This window comes from Amphibalanus amphitrite, unplaced genomic scaffold (assembly GCF_019059575.1).
Source record: "Amphibalanus amphitrite isolate SeventyFive unplaced genomic scaffold, NRLGWU_Aamphi_draft 000242F_arrow, whole genome shotgun sequence".
NCBI lineage: Eukaryota > Metazoa > Arthropoda > Thecostraca > Balanomorpha > Balanidae > Amphibalanus > Amphibalanus amphitrite.
In genome coordinates this window covers 64621-77398 of record NW_024881737.1, presented here as the reverse complement: position 1 = coordinate 77398, position 12778 = coordinate 64621, and the positions used below count along the sequence as shown (strand labels likewise).

The following is a 12778-nucleotide window of genomic DNA, read 5'->3' as shown; positions in this document are numbered from 1 at the left end:
TGCATGTTGGGGCAAGTATTGGCTATCATATGGTATAAGAAACTTGACCGGGTCAGGTCAGGTCACGGAGCTATGACGTCACAAGAGGAACAGCGTCCGGTACTATTTTTGAAAAGCGCCCGAACCACTATTTTGCTAATTCTTGTCACCTCAATGGGAATAGGCAGCAATATTAGCTTCTATAGGGAGCAAATGGACCCTCCAAATCCAAAAATACAATCAGATTTCAAAAATTTAAATTTTGATTTTTCGATTTTCTGCCGCCGACTGTGACCTTGCCGAGTTCCGGCGCTCCCAACGCGCCATTTTTAGAGCTAGGGAAACGAAATACATACCAAACGATAGAGAATTGATCAAGGAACACGATAGTGAAGGTTTCAAGTCGATATCTCCCACCGTTTTGCCGCAATCGCCGCTGAAAGTTGAAAAAAAGTCTATTTTTCCGAAAATTTGACCTTTGACCGGTCAAAAGTAGGTCAAATGTTGACCTAGGACCAAAAAATATACCACCAATCGCGAGATCTCGGCGAGAGCAATCCGTTGGTTTTTTCCGCTAAGCTCTACGACGCTCCGTTTTCAAACGCCAAGGGGGGGGGGGTCGCACCAACCCCCCCCCCCTGCATGGGCGAAGGTGGCAGATCGCCGTTTACGGGCGAGGGTTAAAATTTTAAGAAGACTGCAAAAGTGCAGAGTTAAACTTACTATGATTGCTCCTTGAACCAGAAATCGAATAGGTAGGTGATGCTCGCTGCCTCTTTTTAGGAGGCATGGTCAGCTTACTCTTGGCGCGTCCTCTTGATCTAAATACGGCTTTTATTGACCTTAATCTACTTGTAATACATCCTTGGCCTTGTAGCGCGCTACCCTGCTGGCCCATACCGGTCTTCGAGGGTCCCACACTGACCTCTGAGGCCCCATGCTGGCCTGTAAAGGCCCATATTAGCCTCTGAGGGCCCCGCACTGGATTCTGAAGACCCGATGCCGGCCTTTAACCATCCCCTGTATTGGTGTTTTTCCAGCCGCGAACGTAGGTACTCGTATAGGGGTGGGGGGGGGGGCGTTGGACCTCCCTTGCCGTTTCGCCCCTGATCGAGCTAGAGCTTCGCGGAAAAAAAAACAAGCGTGCTGCCCGTGACGAAAGGAAGCCGATGATACCCAATTTTAACCCTCGCCGGCACAGGCCATTGCGTCCTTCGGCGGCACGACCCCCCCTCGCGTTTGGCCCCTGATCAAGCTAGAGCTTCACGGAAAAAACGAGCGTGTTGCCCGTTACGAGAGGAAGCCGATGATACCCAATTTTAAGGTCCTAGGTCATCGGGTGACCTTCCAGGTCAGGTCAATGACCCGAAAACCGGGAAAATCGGGACTTCTTAAGAGTCACCTGAAGTCCGGTCGGTCACGCAACCTCACGATTATTAATCAATTGGGAAATATGAAAGATGTGATTTTGGCGCCAGGAGCCATGGAAAGCTGTCTCAAGCGCATTAATTCGCGATTTTATACAATCTTTGGAAGCCCCAGCATTCACTTTTCCATTCTTAAAGTTAGGCGATTTCATTTATGACGTCACTAAGGTCACAGGAGTTTTCACCAAAAAGTCCCGATCTAATTGAGGTAGCGAGCCGGGAAGCCACCAATGGACTTGTAAGGACCTACGAATCAAGGAAGCGATATGACCTCCTTGCGCCAGCCTCGTGGCCTGAGTGGCTCTGCCCTGACATGACCTGATGTGAACACCTTAAATTGACCTCAACAAAAACAAAGCGCTATTCGACGCGCTTGAGCATGCAAAACTCGATGGTGCCATTATCTTGGCTCTGTAACCACTTATGGTGAAGTTGTTTATCAAAAACCGATCCCGCGACTTGGAGCACTTATACTGACTTCAGAGTTTATCGGTTGACCTGAGACATTCAACTCGGGTACCAGTTGCTGCATCTCATACGACGCACGCGCTCAGTTTTATCCGCAAGGCGCTAGCTCAATTAGGGGCAAAAAGACGGAGAGGGGTCGTAATCGCCCCACTCCCCTCGGCCGGGGTATATGCAGAAAACCCAAAATTCCGTTGAGGGTTAAGCACTGAAGTGATATATTATGGTGCGAGAAGGTATAGGTCAAAACAAGTATGCACACGAGCGGATGTTAATAAAACTGTATTTGAGGTATGCCTTTTTTATTAACACGCGCACTGCAGGGGGGGGGTTGTTTTCAACCCCCCCCCCCCTGTGGTTTTTCGCAAATTGCGAGTAAACGGCGGCGCGTAGCGCCGCCAAATTTTGCATACCTGTTCTCACAACTTTTGCACACCTTGAGTAAAAATTTTGACCCCAGGTGACCTATGGTCAGGTCACCAGGTCAGGTCAAGTGACCCTACCTCGAAACGTAAATTTCGAAGTTTGCAATCCCACCAAGCCCACAGTTGTTGAGATATGATCTTGAAACCCACAGGAAATAGTAAAGTCATCACGAGCTACAACTTGTATATCTCGGAATTTTTATATCGATGACCTAAGGTCAGGTCATTTTTGCGACCGGCCCATTATAAGTCAATGGGAGAAATTTCAACTTACTCTGAATGCCATCCTATGACTTCAATACGCTCAGGATCATAGTATTACAGGTCCCTGTTGGTGATTTCACCGAAACATATCACTTATGACCTTTGGAAGGTGATCTCCAGGTCATCTTAGGTCACCTGAGGTCACCAGCGGTTTTTCTTCAATAACTTGAGATTGATTAGAGATAGAGACTCCGTTCGACGTTTATCGTGTTTTTCTCGTCAATGCGGATCGAATGATATGCAACATGACCTATTTCGGTCAGGTCATGACCTTGACCTGAGGTCAAATTTTCAACTTGACCTTTCGAGGTCATATTATATATCATTCGATGCGCCTTGACGAGCTAAGAACGATGGCGTTCGAATCGATCCTCTGTTTTGTGTGCAAGACAAGTTATTCAAGAAAAACTACCGCGAAATTCATGTTGTGAAAATCGTACCATTTTGTCTTCGGTGACCTCTGGTGACCTCGTTTTTGACCTGACCCAAAAATGATCTCAGTATTTCTTGTCGATCTCATCTTAACCTATCCAACGCCGTTTACCGCTTGTCGCTACGTTGCGCCGTTTTCGAGATCTCAGGGGGGGTTGTTTTCAACCCCCCCCCCCCCTGCAGTTCGTGTTCGGCTCAGACCCGCTGCAGTGCGCGTGTTAAACATTCGATTTGCTTTAGTTATTGGTAAGAACAGATACAACCAAGAAGAGCGCCCCTGAAGAAAAGGTGGCGCACGGGACGGGTGCGATTTTAACCCTCGCCGGCACAGGCCATTTTGAGTCCTTCGACGGCACAAGGGGGGGGGGTTGGTACGACCCCCCTCGCGTTTGGCCCCTGATCGAGCTAGAGCTTCGCGGAAAAACGAGCGTATTGCCCGTCACGAGAGGAAGCCGATGATACCCAATTTTAAGGTCCTAGGTCATCGGGTGACCTTCCAGGTCAGGTCAATGACCCGAAAACCGGGAAAATCGGGACCTGTTAGAAAGTCGTAAAGTGTGGCTGCTATGTGGTTTTCCGGGGCGCTGATCCCGAATATCGTGTTAGTTTTGATCAGAGATGATGTTTTAAGCATTTAGACCAGGTCGGGTCAGGTCAGGTCAGGTCAACCGGTAGGGGTTGTGACGGGTATTCGTATTACGTGTCAACCGCCTCTGACAGCTTCGTAACATGTTACGAAGGCACCAAAACTACTTCGTAAATGTTCAAATGGTTGCTAAATTCGAATTCAGCTAAAAAACTAGCCTAGAACATGAACAAAACTCGAAAAAGTGAACCGAGGTCACCGGAGGTCACCAAAGGTCAATGACGTGACCTAACCTTCAGGTGACCTTGACTTCCACCCTTATGTATGGGAGCAACATCAAATCACATGTTTGAACGTTTGAAATCACGAAAAGCTTGCAAACGCGCGGCTAATGCGAGCCGACATACGCCGAATCGCGATTTCGGCCAAACATGGTCACGGAAAAGAGGTCACAGGTCGCGAGTTATTCGCAAAAAATCGAGGGGGGTCCGTTCGACTCCCCCCTATACGGGCGAGGGTTACCCCCCGAGTTGCTGGGGGGGGGCGTTAAACGCCCCCCACTTTTTTCGCTGGGCCATAGCAAAAAAAAAAAAAAAACGGCGCGCCGCAGGCACGCCAAATTTTGGGTGCCTCTATGGAATTGTTTGACGTTTATTGTGACAAAATTTCAAAAAAAAAATCGGCCGAAAATTTTTGAGATATCGAGGTATCAGTGACGTCATGATTTCTTGGTTTTCGACCAAGCATGTTATATGTTCAAAAAATCATATAAAATCACAGAAAAGACATACAGACATGCCGTAAAGGCCATTAGACTGCCAATACCATGAACAATCAAATGGCTATCTTCGATTATTGATTATCGTTCCGCATTTTCCAAAATCTTGAACTGAATCTTGGCAATTTCTCATGACTACTTCACGACCATGATGCATGCATTTCTTAATTTGAACTTTTTGACCCAAACACGTACACATATATGTGTACGTGTCATTTTATCATATATGAAGATAAAATGAATGTCACCATCGTGTTCTACGCCCCAAATTACTCATAAAACATGTGTCACAGGCTGCGAATATCAGTTTTGATTTTCGGGGATATGTGTCTACCCGGTTGACCTGACCTTGACCCTGACCTATGCTTGACTGACCCCTACATGGAGCTGACACTCTTGTAGGCCTTATATGGTGGATTGTGCACCGTTTTGACAGAGTTTATGACGGGAGGCGCCCATTGTGAAGTCCTGAAGTCCATGCTACTGAAAGTCCGATTTCAGATGTTTGACGTGACCTTGACCCGACCTGTGACCTCAAAATTCAACTTTAAAGTACTCATCTGAAGCGTCTCGTCGCGTTCTTTCGTTTGCCGCCTCGTTCGTTTCGCTGCGCCTATTGGTTCTCGAGTTATCGGCTGAGGGCGTTTAACGCCCCCCCCCCCCCCCAGCAAACGGTGGGTGGCGAAATACCCCAGCAACTGCCGGGTTAAGGACCTGCATCGGCTCTGAGGGCTCAACTTGGCCTTTTCTGGACTCTGGGGTCCAACACCAGCCCAAGCCTGTCTTTTAGGGTGCCACACTGACCCCTGAGGGTCCCATCCTTGCCTCAAGGACCCGCATTAGCCTTTGAGAGCCTAAGTCGGCCTCTGATGGCCTCAAACTGCCATTTTCAGGCCCTGTACTGGTCTCTGAGGGCCTTAAACTGGCCTCTGAGGGCACAAACCGACCTCTAAAGGTCCCACACCGGTTGCTGATGGCCCATTTTCTGCCTCTGAGATCCAAGACTGACCCTTTTGTGCCTCTGAGGTACTGGCTTCTGAAGGATCGATGCCGGTCTCTGAGGACCAATGTCAGTCTTATAAGGGCCTCACACTGATATCTGAGGCCCACATTTGCCTCTGATGGCTCCAAATTGAGGCCCTATTTAGTCCCCAATCAGCCTTTAAGGTCTCTGATGGCCCTATTTTGTTGTCTGGCTGGGGACCCATGGCTTACACCTTTAGGCGTCACGCACTGGCCTCTGAGAGCCCACATCGGCCTCTGGGGTTCCATACGGGCCTTTGAGGCCGCTATGGCCATGGGCCCCTGTAAGCTAGCACCGCCCCCCCCCCCTCCGAGGGTTGGCAAAGTTGCCAAGTTGCCCCCACCCCCAAACGCCAAGTCTGCTACCGCCCCTGCACTCAGATGCATCCATTGTAAAAAAATAACTTGCACTGCCGTAATTGGGGGCTGGGGCACTGGCTGCTAGCAAGTTTTTTTCCCCGGGAAACCGAAGTGGTAGTTCCTACCGGACGTCTGACCGGACCTTTTTTTGCATTTGCTTCTGGGTGGGCAAATCGACGCCACTGGGTGGGCAATTGTGGTGACTGGGTAGGCATTTGCCCACCCAGTGGGTATGTTAGAGGAGGCCCTGCCAACTTTTTTCCGGCGGACATTGCCGCGGCCGCAGGTGGGCTGCACATAGCTCACATGTGGGGCGGTAGTCTAACGTGATACATGAAGGGAAGATGGAATCTGAGAGGAGAGCCCCCAGTCGTTACTATTGTGATTGATACCGTTGTTGTGGGAAGGGGAGGGGCGGGGCGGAGCCATGCTCTTTTGTTTTGTACTTTGTAGGGTTTTCCTTAGTCCTATAATGTCGTGGGAGTAGTTCTTTCTGAGTGGGATACTCCTACCGACTGTCAGTACTCAGTAGTCTGTCTGACTCACCTGTTTTGAGTTATAATTGGTGATCTTGTGAACACGGTTTTGAACTCTAATGTTGTTGCTACTTCGTTTAATTATGTTAATTTAAGTTTATGTTTGTGATTTCCTCAGTTTCGCTCGTGCTGCCTTTTTGTTCCATGTACTCGTGTGTGTCGCCCATCGCCTTCATGGCCTCAATGTCTTGCCACCAGTTTTCGCTGGTGACGGTCGTGCGGCGCCGCCCACCGCCCGCCGCAGCCGAGCCTCGCCCAGACTGCTTCCCGGAGCCGGCGGTGACCTCTCGCCTGCCGCCGGTGCTGACATCTACATTCACAACTACACTGCGACATCTACATCTGCGAGTCCGCCTGGTCGGAGGAGGACACCGGGCCGCCGGGGTAACATTCACGCATCCTCCCTTTATCCTTTATCATCTTCTCAGTGGATCTGTCATATCACTTTCTCAATGGAAACACGCAAACAGATACAATCAGATTCGATTAATCCTCATAATTGAAGGTGTTGAAGCCAACCCAGGACCAGACCCGAAGGATAACGTCTCGATATCACATGTGAACATCAACAGCATTACCTCGCCTCATAGACTGGCTGAGTTGAGCCAGTTTGTCACCATAAATGATATTGACATTCTAGCACTCACCGAAACTAAGCTGGACAGTACCGTTCACCCTAGCCTGTACCATCTAGATAATTTCCATGCGCCATTTACAAATCACCGTAATCGCCATGGTGGAGGCACTGCATTGTATGTATGCCCACAGATCGTTACCAATTAAACGCAGAAGTGATCTTGAACTTCAGGGAGAAGATTGGGTCTGGGTACAGGTCAATATAAGTGGTTACCTACTGATCATTTGCTGTATCTATCTTCCTCCCAACATAACTGTACAACGACAATCAGAGTTCATTGATAGACTTACTGAGAGCACAACCATTGCACAAGCATGCTCGCCAGCATCTATCATTATTTTAGGCGATATGAATGTAGGCAACATATTTCTTCACAACTCTACACAAATCAATAGTGGTATAACACCATTCGACGTTAAACTAAAAGATGCCACAGACGCACTAGACCTTACCCAGCTTATGAATGAGCCAACTAGGTGGGAAAGGGACATTGGAAATCTTCGTGATCTTTTATTCACCAGTAAGCCGGAAATGATTGTTGACAGCGGTGTTCTTTCACCGTTTTCTCAGATTGACCACTTCCCGATCTTCGCAACACTTGAGATAGCAAAATTGGAAAATGCTCAGAATAAGGTTATCAACGTGTGGGATTACTCCAAACTCAACTCAGGCCTCCTCACACAGTTACTACTTGACACAGATTGGGACACAATACTCGAGGGTGATATCGATAAGGCTGCGCAAAACTTCACTTCTGCCATATTACAAGCGGCGAGGGCAGCTATTCCAATTAAGGCGTTACGTACAGATAAACAGCATAAACCGTGGGTAACAGCAGAGCTACTGCGCAATATAAGAAAACGGAATAGACTCTTTAGACAAGCTAAGCAGCGCCAACGTAACTCGGACTGGCAGAGATGGAAAGCGCAACGTAACTATGTAACGGACTTAACCCTCGCCGGCCGAGGGGGGGGGGCGGGTGCCGCCCCCCCCCCATAGGGATTTTTCGCGATAGCTCCGAACACGCTGGCGATAGAGAGCTGAAACTTGGCATACCTGACCTTTGATCCAAGCCGCATCTTTTGACACCAACCGCGTTTTTGGGTCAGGTCAGGTCACTGACCTATGACGTCATAAGTGAACCTCTGCACGGTCTTCAGATGTCGCAACTTCGCAACGCCCTCACTGCCAGAGGAGATGTCACAGGGAAATGAAACTTGCAGGATCTAGTATCCATTATGAGTCCCACAACTTGTATATCTCGGATTTTTCTTAAGGTCATATGAGGTCAGGTCATTTTCGTGACCTCACCATTATGTCATGGAAGGTCTTAATACATTATCTATCTATCTATCTATCTATCTATCTATTATAAGTCAATGGGGAAAAATTCAAACTGCTATTCTGGCGCCGGGAACAATCTCCAACTATCTCAAGCACACAGAATCGTGATTTGATGTACTCCTTGCAAGGTTAGATGCGTCACTTTTGCAATGTTGACCTTGCGTGACGTCATTTATGACGTCATCAAGGTCATATTAGTTTTTCGTCAATAACTCTTGATCAAATTGAGCTAGCGAGTCGGGAAAGCCACCAATGGACTCAGGAAGACCTGCCGAATCGAATGATATGCGATATGACCTCTTTCGACCAACTTCGTGACCTGGGGGTGCTGAACTGACCTTGACCTGAGGTCAACACCCCAAGTTGACCTGACCCGGACAAAAAGTACATCATTCGACGCGCCTGAGCGAGACAAACATGATGCTGCCAAAATCGGCGCTCTGCGGCCGTTTTTTGCGAAGTTATTCACCAAAAACTGAACCGTACCTTGGGGCACTTGACCTGACCTCAGAGGTCACCGGTTGACCTAGGACCTTAAAATCGGGTACCAATCTCTGCGTCTCGTAACGGCGCACACGCCCGTTTTTTCCGCGACGCGCTAGCTCCACCAGGGGCGAAACGGCGAGGGGGGGGGGGTCGTACCCGCCCCCCCCCTCGGCCGGCGCGTATGTAGAAAACCAATAGGTCCGGCGAGGGTTAAACAAACGACTTAAAGAACATTATGCATTGTCTTTGCCTGTTCGGGTCGGTAGTCTGTGCGCCCAGCAGAGCCGTCCGTTCAGCAAACGGTGTATTACACAACTGCCAGCCCCCCGCTCGTAACTCGGGGTTGGCCGGCACACGCACAACCGTACGGCAACGCCACCGCTAGGTGTCGTGCCGTGCTAACACAGATGTCGCGCGAGTCGCCATCGCGCCACAACACCACCCCCCACCGACTTTACATCTGCATCACTAGGCGATCCGGGGGTCGGCGCACCCGGGTCGATCGACGTAACGGTTCAGCTTCTCTTCTCTGACCTCCGTCTTGTTTTCTTTCCTGCTCTTCTTTTCTTTCTTCCTCTCCGTCTGCTCTTCCATCTTGCCGTTTTCTCTGGTCATCTCCTCTCTGATCTTTCTGTTCTTGTCTCATCTCCCCTACTTCTTGCTGATCTGTTCTTTCTCCCCCATCTTTTCTTTCTTCCCTTTCTTCGGGTTTTTCAGCTTGACGCTCTTCATGATCATCTCTTCTTTGTTCTCTCTCTTCTTGTTTCTTGTCTGGGTTTCTTTCTGGGCGGTCTTCCCTTCCGTCCTCTTTCTCCCGTCCTCTCTCTTGGCTCTGATCCTCTCTCTCGTGCTCTGTCTTCTCACCAGCGTGGACAAGCTGGTCTGCGTGTCGGCTCCATACGGCTACGCCAACGTCTACTTCGTACGATACTGGTCCTGTCTTTGCTAGTATCTTCCCTCGTTTCCACTTGAGGCCTGAGTAGCTTCTCGCCCACACTTCCTGACCTTCTTGGAAGAGGCGATGGCGTCCACCAGCATCTTCGATCATCTTTTCTTGAGCACCTCTGGCTGTTGTTCTGTCATCCGGTCGGAGGAGGTCGAGACGAGTCCGGATGTTCCGTCCGTATAGCATCTCTGCTGGGGTTTTGCCAGTAGCAGCCACTGGTGTAGAGCGGTGATTCATCAGGAACCGGGCCAGTCGCTGCTATACACTGCCTCCTTCTCCTTGATTGGCCCGTAGACCGTTCTTGACCGTTTGTACGGCTTTTTCGGCTGCACCATTGCTGCTTGGGTGAAACGGCGCTACTCGGATGTGCCTGATTCCGTTTTTCTTAGTGAACGTCGCAAACTCTTCCGACGTGAACTGTGTCCCGTTGTCTGTTACGATCTGTATGGGCAGACCGTGTCGGGCGAACAGCTTCCTCAGCTCCTCGACAGTTCGTTCCGCAGTCGTCGACTTCATTGCCGTGACTTCGATCCATTTGGAGAAACTGTCTGATACGATCAGCAGCATCGTTCCCTGAAATGGACCGGCGAAGTCAACATGTATGCGCTCCCAGGGGCCTGAGGTCTGCTCCCATGGGTGCAGAGTCGACTTTAGTGGCGCTGCTCTCTTCTCCGTACAGGCTGAACAGCTACTGGCCAGATTCTCCAGCTCACGGTCCAAACCTGGCCACCACACATGTCGACGGGCCAGCTGCTTCATTTTGCTGCTCCCCATGTGTCCTGAGTGTATTTCTTGCAGCACTCTGTCCCTCAGTTTGGTCGGTTCCACCAGTCTTCCTCCCCAGAGTACGCAGTCGCCCTCCGTGGACAACTCGTCCTGCCTCAGGTGGAACGGCTTCAGCGTAGGATCCACCGTTCCCGGCCATCCGGTGCGCACGTACTGGAGTACTCTCCCGAGTACTGGGTCCCGGCGAGTGTACACCTCCACTTCTCTTGCGTGCAGCGTGGGCCCCTCGTTCTCCGTGTTCAGTACCTGGGGGCACCATTCCTCTTCCTCCTCTTGTGTGACGATGCTCAAAGGCAGTCTCGACAGTGTGTCGGCGATTCCCATCACATCTGTTCTGCGCAGCTCGACTTCATACGAATGCGCGGCCAGCTGTAGCGCATATCGCTGCATCCGTGCCGCAGCCAGGCTCGGCAGCTCCCGGTGTGGGTTGAGAATCATAGACAGCGCTCTGTTATCAGTGACCAAACAGAAGCGACGTCCATACAAGTAATGATGGAATTTCTTGATTCCAAAGGAAACGGCCAGGGCTTCCTTTTCCAGCACTGAGTACTTTTTCTCAGTTGCAGTCAGTGTTCTTGAGCTGTAGCACACCGGGCGCTCCAGTCCGTCAGACAGGACGTGGACCAGTACTGCGCCAACTCCGATTGAGCTGGCATCAGTGATCAGTTTGATGGGCATCTGGGGATCGTACCTCATCAAAACTTTGTCACTGCACAGCACTCGTTGGATCTCTTCCACCGCTCTCTTGCATTCACGGCTCCACTTCCACTTCACCTCCTTCTTCAACAGGTTGTGGAGAGGCGCCAGAGTTGTTGCCATGTTCGGGATCAGTCTCTGGTAGTAGTTCAAACTACCGAGCAGTGTTCGCAGTTCACTGACGTCCTTGGGCTCTGGCATCTTCAGCAGAGCCTCGATCTTCTCCGGCACTGGCTTCAGGTCGGTCCCTGAGATCCGCCATCCCAGATACGTCACCTCCTTGAGGTTGAACTGGCACTTGCTCCTCTTCAGTCGCACTCCATGTTCGGTCAGTCTCGCCAGCGCCTGGTCCAGCGACTTCAACATTTCCTCCTCTGTGCCTCCCATCACCAGTAGGTCATCCAAGTAGTTGACACATCCATCCAGCACCTCCAAGATTCGGTCCATGGCTGACTGGAAGATGTCGCCACAGGAACTTATCCCGAACGGTAGCCTGTTCATGCGAAGAAGTCCCTTGTGTGTGGTGACAGTCGTCATGTTCTTCGACTCGTCGTCGAGCTTCATCTGCAGGTATGCATCCTTTAGATCTAGTTTGCAGAATCTCTTCCCTTTTATCCTCACGAACAGCTCTTCAGGTGTGGGTAGAGGGTGCTTCTGTACCATCAGCTGCGGGTTGACTGTGATCCTGTAGTCTGCAGCTAGTCGGTCGGACACTTCCATCCGCCTTCGGCACAGGGACTAGCGGCGTTCCCCAGCCTGTGTTGATATTCCTGTCCACTGATCAGAGCTGCCACACCTTCTCTGCCACATCATTGGATGTGGAACTTCTCTGCCACACCTTCTCTCAGCCACCTGTCCAGCTCTGCGTCCACCTTCTGAAACAGAGCATGTGGGACTTGTCTCGCGATCCGGAACACCGGTCTTGCATCTGGCTTCAGTGTCAGATCAGCTTTGATGCTGACACAGCCCAGTCCCTCTTCAAACACTTCTTTGTGTTTCTCCAGAACCACTTCCAGCGGCTCTTGTTCCATCATGTTGACTCCAACACATCCTGGTACTGTCACCCTCAGCGCCTGAATCCAGTCTCTTCCCATTAGAGCCCTCCTTCCAGTCATGTCAGCCACCACCAAGCACAGCTTCCTTCGCACTCCCTGCTCTGCGGAGACTTCCACATGTGCTTCACCGACCAGTGGAATCATGTGACCTGTGAAGGACTTCAGCTTCAGCTGTGATGGTCGGATGTCGAGACCAGGTACTATCATGTCCCGGCTCACAATTGACACTGGGGATCCTGTGTCAATCAGCATCTGCAGCTCACCTCCATTGACCAGCACGGACACCTTGCTTCCCCTTTCCTGGAGGTCCTGCTTGTCACTGACTTCCCACAGGTTCAGGTGCATCTCTGTCTGTCCTGCTTCGACTGCATGAACTCTGCCGCCCTTTTGCTGTCTTGGCATCTTAGTCTTGCAGCAACGAGCAAAATGGCCCATACCACCACATTTTGCACACTTCTTACCACGTGCTGGGCACCGCGGACCACCAGCACTGTGTCCACGGAACTGACAGGCCGTGCAGGGCTTGTCCTCCTGCCCTCTGTTGTCCTTAATG

General features: G+C 50.5%; 1 protein-coding gene across 1 annotated transcript; it reads right to left on the bottom strand.

The window, feature by feature from the left end:
- Positions 1–9786: 9786 nt before the first annotated feature.
- LOC122386163 (uncharacterized protein K02A2.6-like) lies at positions 9787–11890 on the bottom strand. The gene is made up of 2 exons (XM_043375096.1): positions 10049–11890; positions 9787–9903 (listed from the first exon to the last, which is right to left on the bottom strand). The coding sequence occupies exons 1-2, from the start codon at positions 11888–11890 to the stop codon at positions 9787–9789; spliced, it is 1959 nt and encodes a 652-aa protein (XP_043231031.1).
- Between the last annotated feature and the right edge of the window lie 888 nt (positions 11891–12778).